Source organism: Lepisosteus platostomus, chromosome 26 (assembly GCF_059453375.1).
Source record: "Lepisosteus platostomus isolate fLepPlt1 chromosome 26, fLepPlt1.hap1, whole genome shotgun sequence".
NCBI classification, from domain to species: Eukaryota; Metazoa; Chordata; class Actinopteri; order Semionotiformes; family Lepisosteidae; genus Lepisosteus; species Lepisosteus platostomus.
Window position 1 is genome coordinate 6,376,179 of NC_142636.1, and position 14,534 is coordinate 6,390,712.

General features: G+C 44.6%; 1 protein-coding gene across 1 annotated transcript in view; it reads left to right on the forward strand.

The window, feature by feature from the left end:
- The window catches only part of mtmr11 (myotubularin related protein 11), a 60,802-nt gene that overhangs the window by 15,221 nt on the left and 31,047 nt on the right, over positions 1-14,534 (forward strand). The window contains exons 2-3 of the mRNA XM_088621418.1: positions 4,621-4,690; positions 14,114-14,250. Coding sequence (XP_088477544.1) covers positions 4,621-4,690; positions 14,114-14,250 — 207 coding nt within the window. The remainder of the gene's footprint in view (positions 1-4,620; positions 4,691-14,113; positions 14,251-14,534) is intronic.

Sequence of the window (14,534 nt, forward strand, 5' to 3'; positions counted from 1 at the left end):
GGTAATTATTGGTAGTTTGCTCAGTAGTAATGGTTATTATTGGTAGTTCGGCCTGTAGTAATGGTTATTATTGGTAGTTTGCTCAGTAGTAATGGTAATTATTGGTAGTTTGCTCAGTAGTAATGGTTATTATTGGTAGTTCGCCCTGTAGTAATGGTTATTATTGGTAGTTTGCTCAGTAGTAATGGTTATTATTGGTGGGTCACTTAGTAGTATTGGTAATTATTGGTAGTTTGCTCAGTAGTAATGGTAGTTATTGGTAGTTTGCTCAGTAGTAATGGTTATTATTGGTAGTTCGCCCTGTAGTAATGGTTATTATTGGTAGTTTGCTCAGTAGTAATGGTTATTATTGGTGGTTCGCTCAGTAGTAATGGTTATTATTGGTGGGTCGCTCAGTAGTATTGGTAATTATTGGTAGTTTGCTCAGTAGTAATGGTAGTTATTGGTAGTTTGCTCAGTAGTAATGGTAATTATTGGTAGTTTGCTCAGTAGTAATGGTAATTGTTGGTAGTTCACTCAGTAGTAATGGTGGTCACTCAGAGCTCTGTAATACTGACATGATGAGTTTGAGTCTGGGTCATGTCACTGGCTACCCCCAATAGGAGGAGCATTGCGAGAGGGGGTTTGGATTAAGCAGGTGGGGTCTCTCTCGTCGTTGGCCTCGCAGGCCATCAGTGACACACTGCTCCTCTCATTGGAGCCAGCTGTCCTGTCGGGCGCTGCAGGGGTATCCTGGGAAGAGATGAACGTCTTGCTCAGGGGAGCATGTCTGCCCTCTGTCCTTCTTCTTATACTACAGGACTGGGAGCGGAAGCATACAGCAACAGTGGGCGATCCCGAATTGGAAGGGAAAGAAATGAAAATCTTTAAAAAAAGTAAAAATCAACTAATCCTGAGAATTGTCTTTGTGAACTATACAAGTCTTGTTAGGTACTTAAGAATTTACTGTGGCTTCTTGTGAAGATTGGGCTCGTGAGACAGAAAACTCGGTGAAGTCTTGTCATTTTGTTATATCTTAGTACAACATAGATTTCCCCCAAACCTGGTCGAAAGCCTAGAATTAGTGTAAGTGATCATGGAGAAAGGGTTGATCATTTTCTTTGATCATATTCAAGGAGCTGCTCTCCTTGATTGTCTGGGTTGTGTTCCTGAGTATAACTGAAAATGTGTTGAAAGCCAGTTTTAGACCAGTATTGGAAAGCATGTTTTACACATGGGAGGGTATTAACACAACCCAGATGCTCTGACAGACTCTAAAAAACAAAGGAAAAACACATGGTGGTGCAGTGGTGAGCATTGCTGTCTGGCAGTGCTGGGCCCTGGGTTCAGTCCTGGAGTGCTGTGTGGAGTTTGCATGTTCTCCCGTGTTTGTGTGCGTTTCCTTGTGATCTCCGGTTCCTCCCACAGACCAAAAATGTACTGGCAGGTTAATAGACTTCTGGAAATATTGGCCCTGGGCTTCTAGATTAGCCCCAGCTGGGGTAGGTCCTATAAAGACACACTGTACACCCCCCAAGGGGACCAGCAGGGACATCCCCGCAAGGGGGAGTTTACACCTGCTGTCCCGGAGGGGACTGCACCCACGTAAGGTTAACTTTTTGCTTTTGCCTGTCCCATCACGTATCCTCACAGGGCAGGCACACACACACCCTTTCTCACACACTCAGTTCTTGTTCTCTTTTGGCCTCACGCGCCCTGCTCTTCCAGACTGGACCCCTCTGAACAGGGTCGGTCCAGTCTGGTCCCCTCTGTGCGAGCGGTTCTTCTTTTGCCCAGGCTGGACCCTGTTAAATAGGGTGAGCCCAGCCCGGAGGTCCCGAGGCACAGCGGTACCCCTTTCTTTTTGCCCTTTTGTGTTATTTTCAGGCCCTGCTGACCTCACAAGGGCGTTGACTTTTGACCTGTGCTCGCGGCGGCTCCGCCCTCCCCGCACTGTCACACCTGCCGCAGCATTGCTCCTGTTGCATGCTGGGATAGGCTCTGACCCCCCCACAGCCCTGAATTGGAAGAAGCAGTTAGAAAATGAATGGATGTGCTGAATGGTCTGTTGTCGTCGTTATTTTTTCTTAATAACATAAGAAGCACAAATGTAACATAAGAACACTTGAACCAAGAGGGAGCTATTCAGCTCATCTAGCCCACTTACAATGGTAAGACGCATCTCTGCAGTTTTCTAGCTTGGTTATGCTATAGTTTATTAAATTGTTTAGCCCTGGCCTCCCTCCCCTTGAATTCTTCAGCTCTCCCGACCCAAATATAAAAACTAGTTATAAAGACCAGCCACCCTATTCCGCTCCAATGGAAAGCTTTTTCCCCTCTTCAGTATAACTTGGCCCACGTGTGTGAAGCATTGCTCGGGAATCACGAGTTTGTGGGATGAAATAATAGTTTGACGATGAAAGAGCAACAGCAGGGCTTGATTACTTGCAATGTGTAAAACAGCTGCCAGGGTGGCTGCCTGGTCTGCGAGGAATTCAGGCAGCGAAAGACAGAAAAGTCGCAGAAGGAAAACATAGTTCTGTGCGCGTCTGCGTGGAGGTGTGGCAGACCCAAACCGGAGGCATTTATAGATCCAACTGAGGGTCAAATCAGAGCTTACTGCCATCGTGAAAAGCGTTTATAATTATATATGTTATTACATCATCCACCCGCTGACCAAAATATCCCAAGGCTCTTTTATTGATAGATTGGGCTGAGAAGCATGAGATAGACCTTCATCACCTTCCTCCGCTAGGACAGTCCTGTTATTACAGTTTTGTTGACAAAAAGGTGAAATATGCCGTTTACTCCTTATGTCCTGTTACCCATATCACAAAGGTATTTGAAAACTAGGTGGGCTGGATTAGTAGTTTTGGCCTGTGGGTTGACTTGATCTTCCTAGTACATTTGTATTTGCATTAGGGGGTTCTCATTTACTGGATTAATTGGATGTTTTTGCATGAAGTGGCCTGGAGGAGGGAGTGCTACTCAAGATTAGTGGTCTCTGTGTCTTACCGCCAGCCAGATCATAGCAGTTCTGAATCAGCGTCTCTTTATCCAGCTGTCCGTTTTCCAGTACAGGGATGCAGTCCAGCCAGAGCCTATCCCAGCAAGCAACAGGCGCAAGACAGGGTACACCCTGGACAGAATGCCAGTCCATTGCAGGGCACACGCACAGACACATACCAGGCCAGTTACCTACCAGTATGTCTTTGGGCTGTGGGAGGAAACCGGAGCACCTAGGGAAACCTACACAATCACTGGGAGAACATGCAAACTCCCCACAGATACAGCCTAGGAATTAAAACCAGGGCCCTGGTGCTAAGAGACAGCAATGTTAACCACTGCACCACTGTGCTTCCCTGTCTCTTTATCTTCCAGTCGATAAAGAATAGAATCTCTTAGTTGTCTTGTAGAGGAGGGGTCTCCAACCTCAGTGCTGGAGAGCTTGTTTCTAGCTGACATCTCAGTTGCTGGTTGGGACCATCTTAATTCTTCAAGGAGTCTGTGGTTTTGGGTTAATGCCTAATGATGCTGATGAAACCCAAATGATAGAACCTTTGTTAAAAGGTGATAGAAAATGTTCTATCAGTCGGTGGTAGCAAGTGCCATTTTCTACGCAGTGGTGTGCTGGGGCTCTGGGATTAGAGCAGTGGATTCTAATAGGCTGAACAAGCTCATCAGGAGAGCAAGCTCTGTCATTGGGCCTGACCTGGACCCCCTGGAGGTAGTGGCTGAGAGGAGAAGGTGTCCAAACTAGAGGCCATCATGGACAACGTCTCCCATCCCCTCTATGACAGGCTTGTAGAAATGAAGAGCACGTTCAGGAATAGACTGATACATCCACGGTGCGACAGGGAGCGCTACAGGAGGTCATTCTTGCCTTCTGCCATAAGACTGTACAACGCATCCACCTTGCGTCTGGGCAGAGACAACATTGACAGTGACCTGTTTCTGGACTAAACGCATCTACACATCTACTGCTACATCTGTTCTCTTTCTTTTTCTTTTTCCCGTTTACAACCATTTTTTGTGCAATATATGCCAGGGACCTGTGCAACACATTTATATCTATATTTACATCCATATCTATATTTATATTCATATGTGTGATACGATTTTTCTGTGTACTGTTCTGTTCTAGTTTGTTCTTTGTGTGTCCGGACTGTGAGTAAGTCTTGTATTGTATTGCATGTATTGTACTATTATTATATAATTCGTTACACTGTTCCTGTGTTGTGTGTGTTAAGCTGCTGTTGCACTGCAATTTCCCTCACGGGATCAATAAAGTATCTATCTATCTAAAAGACAGGAAAGCTGTTGAGACTCCTGTTTAATTGTATTCATACCAAATCTGTTACCAATACCAAGGAGTGAGCAATATTTTAGTTTTCCACATTAAACACGATGGAGGGATGAGGAAGAAGAATAGACCTCAGTTCTTTGGCCTGTGTAGTGGTGGACTAAGATCATGGCCCTCAGAACATGTGGAAGATATTAAGGCATTTGGCAACTGGGTGTTTAATGCCATGCATGGATCTTTGACCCCAAGGTTATAACGGAGATCCTGGGCTCTGTACTAAATCTTCTTGGGGTGTGAAAGCTGGGTGATTGAAGTTGTTTCCTTTCATGTCTCTGCAGGACAAAATCTTGAGCTCCAGCAGCCTGAACAGTCGAAGCAGAGATATGTTTGGCCTGAGATGTTTGCCTGGTGAGTTTTTATATTAATTAATTTCTTACACTTATATAGCGCTTCTCTGGATACTCCAGTAAAAGCGCTTTACAGATACCAGCTCTCAGTGGGGAGGAGAGCAGAGTGATGAAGCCAGTTCAGAGATGGGGATTATTAGGAAGCCATGACTGGTAAAGGCCAGGGGGAAATTTGGCCAGGATGCCAGGGTAACATTCCTACTCTTTTCGAGAAACGCCCTGGGATTTTTAATGACCACAGTGAGTCAGGTTCTCAGTTTTACGTCTCATCCGAAGGACAGCACCTTGTTTTTGGTTCCTCTCCTCCGTTGTCTTCTGGTCTTCTGTTCTGGATTCACAACATGTATGGTCACTTGCATTGTTAAGCGCCTTGGGGCAACCTTGTGGTGAAAGGTGCTATATAAAAATCAATTGAATTGAGAGCCAAAGAGCTGAGAATCTGATTATCACTGATCCACGTGGTCAGCTGTGAGGCAGCAATAATAATAATAATAATAATTGCTTACACTTATATAGCGGTTTTCTGGACACTCGGCGTCTGCTTACAGTATAGTGTCCCCATCACTATACTGGGGCATTAGGACCCACACAGACCATAGGCCCCCTGCTGGCCCCACTAACACCTCTTCAGCAGCAACCTTAGTTTTTCCCAGGAGGTCTCCCATCCAGGTACTGACCAGGCTCACACCTGCTGAGCTTCAGTGGGCAGCCAGTGGTGAGCTGCAGGGTGATATGGCTGCTGACTATTTGTGAGAGTTACTGCTCTAACATCAGCTGTGATAAAGTTATATAACTTTCAGCCTTTTATCTAATCATCATCACGCAATACATCCCCTTTTAGACCCAGTCTTCTTCAGTTTTTCAATCAATCAACTTTATTTGTCATTATACTTACACGGGTGCATAGTATCGTGAAAAGTGTTTCTCATTAGTCTCCCAGGTGCAGTATATTGTAACGCAACGGGGGCTCAGGCAGGCGCCCTTGCCGCATCTGGTCGGCCCAAAGTATAGGTGGCTCGAACCCGGGACTTCCGTGTCTCTCTGCAGCGACCTAGCCCCGTGAGCTAAAGAGAGATCTCTCCACAGCCCAGTAGCTGTGGTCCTGCTATCACAGGGAAGGGCGGTGACGTCACCCGCTCTGGTACGCCGGCTCTTACACACACTGCTTGTCGGCCGTAAGCGTTACACTCTCCCCCGCTTAAATCGCCGTCCCCGGCGAAGGGCTATCCCACCCCGCTCTGACACCAATGTAACGCAACGGGGGCTCAGGCGGGCGCCCTTGCCGCATCTGGTCGGCCCAAAGTATAGGTGGCTCGAACCCGGGACTTCCGTGTCTCTCTGCAGCGACCTAGCCCCGTGAGCTAAAGAGAGATCTCTCCACAGCCCAGTAGCTGTGGTCCTGCTATCACAGGGAAGGGCGGTGACGTCACCCGCTCTGGTACGCCGGCTCTTACACACACTGCTTGTCGGCCGTAAGCGTTACAATATATATAGAACAGCAGACAAGACAATAGACAAAAATACAATAACAATAAACAACAGTATGGTGCCAGTGCAAAATTGTCAAAAACTGTGCAGATACACAAACAGAAAAAAGTATAGAAACAGGACAAAAACAGTGCAAAGTTAATATGGTGAAAGCACGCTTCCTTGTAGTCATGAGCTTGTGGTGTGATGGTCCTCAGTCAGTCCCCAGCTTCACTCCGCCGTCCCAGGATGCCAGTCAACACCCCAGTCAACTATCAGACCCCCATGTCACCACAGCAGGTCTGAACTCTCTTGAGAGTGCTGCTTCCACCATTCACCGGTGTGAGTTCAGCTCACACTTCGAGACCTAGGTCCTCCTGAAACACCTGACATCTCAAGCGCTCCGTCCTGCTGTAGCTACACTCAACTGGCCTGGTCCCATGTGGATTGGCAGAGAATGTAGATTCTTGTTTGAAGTGTCACTGAACTAAATAACAGAGCACAAGCATTACGCCTACCTAATCTTTCCTGATGCCATTCTAGTCCCGCAACAGTTCCTTTGCCATTAAGGGTCAGTTTGTTGTCATTTGGTCTGGGTCTTCCTGGCACTGACGTGGCTCTCTGGGACTCAAAGGAACAAGTCAAGTAAATATTTATTCTGTGCTGGAAAGAGAAGAAAAGAGACAGAATGTTTCGGCTGTGGAGCCTTCTTCTGGTGTGAGAAAGAGGAAGAGTCTCTTTCTCACCCCCGAAGGAGGCTCCACAGCTGAAACATTGTGTTTCTTTTCTTCTCTTTCCAGCAGGGAATAAACCTTTACTCGTTCCTTTGCAGCCTACGCATGCTGACACAGCCCCCTACTCGAACTACTCTGTGATTCGTGTTGTCAGTGAGGGCAGCTTCAGTCCTCTACTCAACACAAAAACAGCCCCTTCTTGGCTCTGAGGTTTTGGCACCACAACGCGATGTGCTGTTCTAAAGGGTGCTGGAACAGGTCTGGTTAGTGTTGGTAACAGCTGGCTATGTATTGTTTCACGCTTTGTTCACTTGCTATAGGAGACCAACACCAAAAGCTGTCTCAGCACTCGGGTGTTCCAGGGACTTAGCGAGGAATGTTGGCAAGAAAGAAGCGCATCCTAGCCAGACTGACCTCCTGCATTCCTTATTGCCCTGATTGTTGCAACACCTCTCTGGGAAAATCAAGCTCTTTCCCATTCCTCCTGTCTCTCTCTTCTCTTTTATACCCTATCTTCTTGTCCTTTTTCTCATCTCTCCCTCTCTCCCTCTCTCCTCCCTGTCCCGTGTTCGCTGCCTCGTCTTTATTTCTCACTATCTTCCTGTCTACAGTACCTTTCTCTCCATCTCTCCGCCCTTCACATTTTCTGCCAAGCTCTTATCATACCCAGCTGCCTCATCTGTCAGCCAGACTCATGCACAAAACCCCACCCGTACACGCCCCTTAATTCAAACTTGACTCAGACATGGAAAAGTATATTCAATTTTCTTTTATGGCTGCTTTGTACTGCTCTGAAGTGGCTGATTACTGTTCTGTCGTAAAAAGGCACTTTGCTCTTTAAAAAAATAAGACAAGCATAGTTAATGACACTCTGAAGTCACTGATTTACAGACAGGCTGAGAGAGACAATTAAAACACGCTTTGAAATGGCCAGTGTGTTTTTCAGAGAATGGAATCCCGTCCTTGACAGGCACACAATCCCCCGGACAGTCTTGTCATTCGTGGTGTTTTTGTCATGATTTGAGTGGTGAATGAAATCGTTGCCCCTGTGCCAGTGGGAGGGGAGATCCAGTTTGTGCTGGTGCTGCAGGTGTGAAGACAGACACAAGAGGGCGCTGCTCTGGGCCTGGTGGTGACTGACTGAATGGTCCCACCCCTGGTGGCTCCGGGGTCAGCATCCAGGTGTTACAGCAAGGAGCTGCGGACTCTTTCCTCAGTCTAAAGTTCTGCCTTCCCATGGCTTGACCATGTCAGTGCAATGGTTTAGCACACCTGACTACAATAATACAATGCTTTGCCATTTTATCGTATGATTTATAAAATAAATCTATTTCAAGCCCACCAAACGCAATCTTTAATGACGCCACTAAAGTTTCATTTGGACGGAGGACGCAGACCCAGCTGTGTCAGTCGTTTGCCATGCTGTTAGCTCTGCAGGGTCTCTCTCAGAGGTGACTGACAGGAGTACCTGCTGCACTGAAAGCTGAGGGAACTCTGGCTGCTGAACGCCGTTCCTCTTGGATCATTGCACACCGGTGCATTTGACTAATAGCAAGACCAGGCTTGGATCACAGGGTACAGCTGGCACTCGGAGCAAGGTCCTGTACTTGTGGAGCCCCATCACATTTAAAACATATGCAGAAGGCTAGTGTTGTGATACAGTAGGCATGGTGATAGTGTACCAAAGGCATAGTGAAAAGGGTATTTTAGTTAACTTAGTGGGGAAACACAACAGAACTGAAAAATTACAATTCAGGAATTCCATCATAAACTAACAGAAGTGGGACTGATTTGAACCAGGGTCTCCTACCACATCTCCAAAGCCAGTCTGCTTGGTCCTTCCTGGGTTTGTTGTTCAGTCACAGGGTGAGGCACTGGCTCCTGCTGACCAGCTGTCACCCCTGCCCCCAGTAGGCTTCTCTTCACCCTGTGCGGCCGTGCTGGACATGAAGTCTCTCACAGCGCATATTGCCTATTTTGTGTTCAGAGACAGACTGCTGTTGTTTCAGAAAAGAACAGCAAGTGCCCAAGGGAGGCATAAAGGAGAAGCTTTCTGATTTTTGTTTTAAATGTTCTGTGCCTCTGGCTATCTGAAAGTTACAGTTCCAAAGTGTCCTAGCAACTGCCTCACAGCTCCCGACTAAAGGATCAAGTTTATTTTTTGGATAGTTCAAAACCAAAGCACATGTGAAAATACCAGCTTGTTTATACTCCTTCCCCCTTCAATCAGGAATTCTTGTGCTGCCTTTCCTTTAAACTCTCTCAGGAACAACAACACCTTTTCATCTCTTTGGACAAAATAGTGTCCAAAACTGGACACGGTATTCTAGTACAATTCCTTGACCTCAGCATTTTTCCAGCCTGCATGTGTTTTAGGCTTCCCTGCATTATTGCAGTTTTGTGTCGCCTTAGGAGCAATTAATGTAGAGTAATAGAGTAAGATGCATACTTGCAAATATTCAGGCAGTGTGTTTGTTGTGTTCTACAAGAGTATTTATTTTATTTCTGTCATAACTTCTATTACAAGGTTTTTTTGCAAGGCACAGAATATAAGTCATTCGAGAAGGTCAGTGTGGATCTGACAGGAAAATAGCAGGACAACCTTTGATCCTCCCTTTCATAGAAGTGAAACCACCGTGTTTGCACAACCCCCAGAAATGCTGATAACAGAGGGGAGTTTGCACTGTCACCTGTAGAATAAGGTGTCTCTTCAGTATGGATGTTGAGCTCCTGGGATATTGAACAAGTGACTAACAAAGGAGATGAAAATTTAGGTGTGATTGATTTCTTTTTTTTAAAAAAACTTTTTATTTTAGAGAAACAGATAACACAATTTTAAATACAGTTGACATTACACAACTTTTATAATAAGAATTTACCAATATACATCACACATGAAAATGTAGTCTATGCATATCTGTTACCTTAATATTTTACAATTTTACTTATAACTGAACTATATACATTCAAAATAAGGAAGGTACTGTACTTACATTTTTATGATTTATAAGGAGGGGGAAAATTATGTAGACATACATTCTTAATTGTAGTTTCAGTAGACCTTAAAGGTCTAATGTACATAACCCACCTATACCAATTTTTGACAAATGTGTTCATGTGTAATTTAAGTGAAGGTGTGATTGATTTCATGTGAATCGTGTGACACTGAGGTTGCCCTCGAAGTTTGTAAGGCAAGAACTATTGTTCCTATTTTCTTTCAGGGTACAAGTAGTGCAAGTCAAACTTGCACAAATTTATCAGCTGTGGGCATTTATCACCACCTTTAAATTAGGAAAGAACTAAGCCCTTTAGTCTGTGTGATGTTAATATACTTCTTTAATTTTTGTTCTCAGTGTATTTTACTGAATTCATTTTTATTTACTATCTCAACTGGTCAAAATGACCACTGTTTCCTGGTTTAGAGTCATTATTGATTTCTAGATGTCTCTGAAATGTGCAAGACTATGGCTCTGTAGAAGGGCCTCTTCTGCTGTAGCTACACTGACAAGTCATCTAACAAAGCAAAATCTCTTTTGCCTCTCTGGGACCAAGGGGAAGTTAAGAGGAGATTTAGGACTTACAATGAACAGAATTCACATCAGGTATTCATAACAGGAGAATGTAAAAAATACCATAATTGTAAACTAATTATAGAATGTAAGATACAGTGTCTCTTGGAGTCATTGACATTTTCTAACTAGTGTTTCAGTCTACAAACAATGAAAGCCTTTTTTGGGACATTAAAAACTAGGAGGTACAATGCTTTAAATTGGAGCCCTTCCTGTTGCAATGTGATTTATATATAACAATGTTCACTTTAGTACTTTAGTGATTAGCTCTATTTATAGCCTTGCACAAATCACAAGGGCTTTCTTCAAAGGGCATTTCACAGAAGCTTGCTGATACTTGGCTGTGTTTCACAGTCAAACAGAAATCGCAGCCAGTTCAGATACTGGCAGTCGGTGGTCTAAGGGCGTGTTTAGTGCCATTTTGTTCATTTATACCTTTCCTTGTGATTTGAGTTCTCATTGTAGGTGACGTGATTGCATGTGTTGTGTGCGCTTGGCTCTGAGGCCTTACTGTTTAGACTGTGGTTTTCTATGCTAATTCATGGACCGAGCAGGAAGTGTCTATGTTATCTGTACAAATTTAGAATCACCATCTATTTTTTTTTCTATTTCCGCTAATTTAGAATTGCCTGTTACAGCCCAACACAGATATGACACCCACGCAGTCCCTAGAAAACCGCAGACCTATTGGGGCAAGCAGACGTATAACAAGTTTTGAATGCAAAAATATCCTTCCAAACACATTTCAGACTCCCAAGTGGAAAAAGGCAATAAGAAGCCACACTAAGTACTGTAGCGCTGTACTGTCTGGTGAGATCGCCCGGATTAGCTTAAATAGTTCCCTGGTTTTCACCCCTATTTTACTTGTACCCTATTGCCACCCCATCCCTGTGTAACTACCCGAATAGACCCCTGTGTGTTTCTCTCTCTCTCTCTCTCTCAATTCAATTCAATTCAATTCAAGGTGCTTTATTAGCATGACCGATGGGTACAATCAGTGTTGCCAAAGCAAATAAAAATAATAAAATTAACATGGAACAAAACAAAAAATAGAAGTAAAATCAAATCTACAGACATGTTACAGACATTTACAACAAAGACATATTATAAAATATTGACATATACTGTAGGCGGCTGGAGCATTATTGGGAGACGGACTCACTGTTCCTCAGGCTGTGACAGGAGATCACATACTGGGCTGCCAGATCAACTGAGTTCCCTCCTCCCTCTCCCAGTAGGATCGTGACCTGTTGTGGTTTTGGCAGGTGTGGGAACTCTCTCTCTCTCTCTCTCTCTCTCTCTCTTGGCTGGGGGTGCGGGAGTGCTGGCTGGCTAATTGTGCCGAAATAAATAAAGCGCCCTTTTTTTTACTCCACGAAGTCTGAGTCACTGTGTCCGTCCTCGCCGAACCCGAAATCGCTACAGTACACTACCAGTCTTCAAGAATCAGGCATCATTCGGAAACCACAAGTCACAGAGGGAATCAAGTGAAATATAAAACATTGACTGGGAGGGAGATACTGACCCTCAGTCTTATTCTCACAGGCTTGAGTACTCAGAGCTCATCACAGGCCTCTGGGAAAGCAGTAGTGATCCATACCCCTGCCACCCCACGAGTGTTGTGCAGTGAAATCCCTGCCTGTAAGCTCCCAGAGAGTCCACCTCCGTCACACACCTGCATAGTTTGTTCCAGACATCCACCACTCTCTGTGTAAACAGTTACTGTACCTCCCAATTTTATGGGTGGTTTTTGATTTAGCTACTGGTTTCACTTTGGCTTTCTGAAAAGACAGGACAGCTATTCAATCCTTTTTTTTAATCCCAAATGAAAAATTTGCTCCACTCCAGTTGGCTACACCAAAAATCAGTCCAGCTAATTCTGCCAGTTGAATGCCTCCATATATTTGACACCTTTTTATCACCTGAAGCGAATACCAGATGCAAACGAGATTATGAGGACAGAACCCTGAACGTGCGCAGTTCCGAATCGGACTTTCGCCGGACCGGACCCTGTCCCTCGCTGTGCCTGAAGAGAGCTGAGCGTTGGAATGCTGACCATCTGGGAAGCTCTGAGAAACTTGCATCACAAAGATGGGGATTTCAGCCATTTATGATTACAAAATAACCACAGGGAGACACATGGCTGTCAGATGTTGTTTTGTTTATAACAGCCTTTTATTTTTATTTTATTTTGGGGAATTTTTGCTTTGCATGGCTGATCTCTAACAAGCTTCTGTTTTGGGACAAAAGGCCCTCTTTTTTTCTCACAGCACAGAATTCAGGCATCTGTCGCTATGGAAACGTGGCCTAACTGGCGCAGGCCCTTTGTTTAGCTGGGACACAATTGACAAAGCACAAGTCTTTGTGGACTTTTCATTTTCCTTTCTTTTATGTGTTTATTTTGTTCTGGTCTGTTCTGAAAGGAGGTATGCAGCAACTGAATTAGCAGGAAGAGCTACACTTCGAGTGGAATTCTGAGAATTTGGAAAATGTTTTTCCAAACAACAATTACTGTTACTGTCCAAAAACAAACAAGAGCAAGTGAAATGAGAAGACAGAATCTCTGGTTCTCTGTGGTTATATTTTTTTTTCTTCCTTTCTGCTTTGAAGTCTTTTTACAGAAGCAAAAGAGCTACGCAAATCAACTACAGTACATGGAATCAGTCAACAATAGATAGATAATACTTTATTAATCCCGTAGGGAAATTGATGTGTTACAGCAGTCCAGCCCAAGACAAGCAAAAACAGCGGTCTCATCTAGTATTTTCTTGAAGAAAGCCAGGGTATCTGCCTTAACAACAAATCAACATGTCCAATACGATTGGACGGTTTACTCCACACTCCTGCAACTTGTTGTGTACAGATATGATTCCTCTTCTCCGTTTCAAATGCCCTTACAAGTAATTTCCACTGCAGTGCTTTGGTTTGTGTTTCCATGTTGAATCTGAAGAAGTCCACTGAGCCAACTTTGTCATTGCCTTTAAGAATTTTAAATATTCACATATTTATCTTTTTGCTTCAAACCAATATAGGAGGTTCACAACATGAGCAAATTATGGTGTTTTTGTGCTAAGATTATAGCAAATGCAGTCTAGGAGAATGTAACTCACACAACTCACTAGCTATACAGCTACTGTTGGGGGTGAAGCTGGACTTCAATACAAGTTGAAATAGCTTCAAAATAAGTTCAAAATTCACTCCATTTGGCAGCTTCACATCATATGGAAGAAACATCCTGTTTGTGACATCTGCAGCACATGTGCAGGGTATATAATATGCCTTCTGCAGTATTTTGAGGTGTAGAAGTTTAAGCCGCTGGAAGAGGTGTTCGTGGGGCCAGCAGGGGGCGCTCACCCTGTGGTCCATGTGGGTCCTAATGCCCCAGTATAGTGACGGGGACACTATACTGTAAGCAGGTGCCGTCCTTCGGATGAGACGTAAAACCGAGGTCCTGACTCTCTGTGGTCATTAAAAATCCCAGGGCGTTTCTCAAAAAGAGTAGGGGTGTAACCCTGGTGTCCTGGGCAAATTTCCCCCTGGCCCTTACCAGTCATGGCTTCCTAATAATCCCCCTCTTTGAATTGGCTTCATTACTCCGAATAATGAATAATGAAGAAACTGTGCTCCGTGCCCTCCCTGTTTCTTGCTGCCCAGGGGAGTGCGTGCTGCAGAGGGCAGTGCTGGTGAAGAAGAAGCTGTGGGAGGCAGGTGGGGACAGCAGTCTGGTGGGCACACTCTTCTGCACCCACTTCAGAGTGGCATTCCTGCCCGAGGACAGCCGGGTGGCTGAGGTGAGTGGAAGAGCCCCACTGCAGCTCACTTACTGCACATCGTCTGGTATATCCCTTTGTGACATCTTGTCTTGCCCTGTACTGTAGTTCTTATTCTCAGTTTTTGACTTTAGATTACCATCGCTTTTTGTGCTGGCACCTTATGTACACCAACCTGTGTGTGATTCTTCATTGCACTTACCCCAAATATTTTATACAGATCATCTTAGGTCAACTAATTACCTAATTGGCTCCCCAGATGATCTCTTGAATACTAGGGATTATTAGGAATAGACCTAATGAAA